This window comes from Octodon degus, unplaced genomic scaffold (assembly GCF_000260255.1).
Source record: "Octodon degus isolate 3935 unplaced genomic scaffold, OctDeg1.0 scaffold00100, whole genome shotgun sequence".
NCBI classification, from domain to species: domain Eukaryota; kingdom Metazoa; phylum Chordata; class Mammalia; order Rodentia; family Octodontidae; genus Octodon; species Octodon degus.
The window spans coordinates 3,273,817-3,275,431 of NW_004524676.1; the positions used below are offsets into that span (position 1 = coordinate 3,273,817).

Sequence of the window (1,615 nt, forward strand, 5' to 3'; positions counted from 1 at the left end):
AAAAAAAAAAAAAAAAAAAAAAAGAGGACTGTAAAGTGAGTAAGTACATATAAGTAAACTTAAATTTTTTAATTATTTATTCATATTTGTTACCTCCTTGGCTCAGCTAAACACTATTTGCACCCACTCTGCCTCTACCACACAGCATATCTGTCATCCCTTTTTGAGTTAAGTTGTTTTAGAGTAAATTTCCAAAATATCTAATTTAATAAGAGTTTCGTGGTCTACATACAACCTCACTGAAAGTCTACCAAAATAAAATTACTAATTTTAGTCTGCCTCTTACCTGTTCGTTGTGTATTATGACTAATTTTACGATCACTATGTTTATAAGATTTCCAATACTTGAATCTTTGTAGATTGCTGCAACCTGTAAATAAAAAGAAAGATTAGACACCTAATACAATTATTTCTTCTCCAAAAGCAAACTGAAACCAGTCCTAGCGCACCAAGCCTCCGCTTTCACTACACACAGCGGAATCGCTTAGAGAACGCTGTCAACGTCCAGGCTCGGGGTCACATCCGCCATGAACCACATCGGAACCTCTCGGATGGCGACACAGGGTATCTTTCAACATTCCCCTGAATTTTAAGGATTCTAACGTGAAGCCAAGCTTGAGAAGCAGGATCGTAGCGGCCCTAAGACTGGTGCGTGGATCTGCACGGCGCCATCGGGAGCGGGCGAGCTGGGAACAAACACTGAGCCAGTTCTGCGTTTCATCAAATTGCCCGCATGATTTAAATCCATGTTGGAGTTTAGAAACTACTGGTAGGAGTGATTAGCAAGCGATTCACGTTATTCTGGGAAAGTTATATCCAGTTTGATCTATCCTTGAGGGTTGCTATTTTTTGTTCTAGTTGCGTATTTCCTGTTTTGAGTATAGTCATTATTTGACATTTAGCACTGCTGGAGTCCACACAGGTAGGTTCATGTAGAATCAGGTAAACAGCTCCAGAAGAGTCAATCTGGATGACTCCCTTTCTCACTGTATCAGGTTTTCTTTTTCTTTTTTTAAACCTTTTTATTAATTTGTACAAGGTCTTGCTATGCAAGTGATCCTCCTGTCTCCGCCTCCCCAGCACTGGGATTACAGGCCTGTGTCACCACACCCAGTTTCAGTGGCCAGCTCGGCACAGGGCTGGCATGGCACGCAGTGCCAGGGATCGAACACAGGTCCTTTGGTTGGCCAGGCAGGTGCTTAGTCTGCCAAGCTATCTCCCCAGGCCCTGTATCAGGTTTTTCCTTTAGCCCAGTAGGCAAGAAGTCCTCTTCACACTTTTCCTCTGGCTGAGCAGCCTTGTTCTCGTAGGGGTGCTTGTCGTCTGCTGCAGCGTTAGTCCATAGTTCTCCGAGTTTCTTTGCGACATCACCAACAGAGAGGCCAGGATACTCTCCTTTGATTTTTGGGAGATATTCAAAACAGAGCAAGAAAGCTAGAGGAGGCCTCTTGGGTGCACTGGGATCCTTTTTTTTTCTTTCCCATAATTTCATTGATAAACAAATAGCAACGAGACAGTTTCAAATCAAATTGGTAGGACAGTTTCAATAATTAACACATTGCATACTCTGTTCCTAGTGGTTAATTGCTCTACAAGATGCGGACATGATATCCTA

The 1,615-nt window shown here is 42.4% G+C and overlaps 1 protein-coding gene across 2 annotated transcripts in view; it reads right to left on the reverse strand.

Annotated features, from left to right (window-relative positions):
* Positions 1-1,615, reverse strand: part of Adamts20 (ADAM metallopeptidase with thrombospondin type 1 motif 20) — a 193,102-nt gene that overhangs the window by 128,476 nt on the left and 63,011 nt on the right. For both annotated transcript variants that reach the window (XM_004638581.2, XM_023723596.1), the window contains exon 5: positions 287-370. In XM_004638581.2, coding sequence (XP_004638638.2) covers positions 287-370 — 84 coding nt within the window. The remainder of the gene's footprint in view (positions 1-286; positions 371-1,615) is intronic.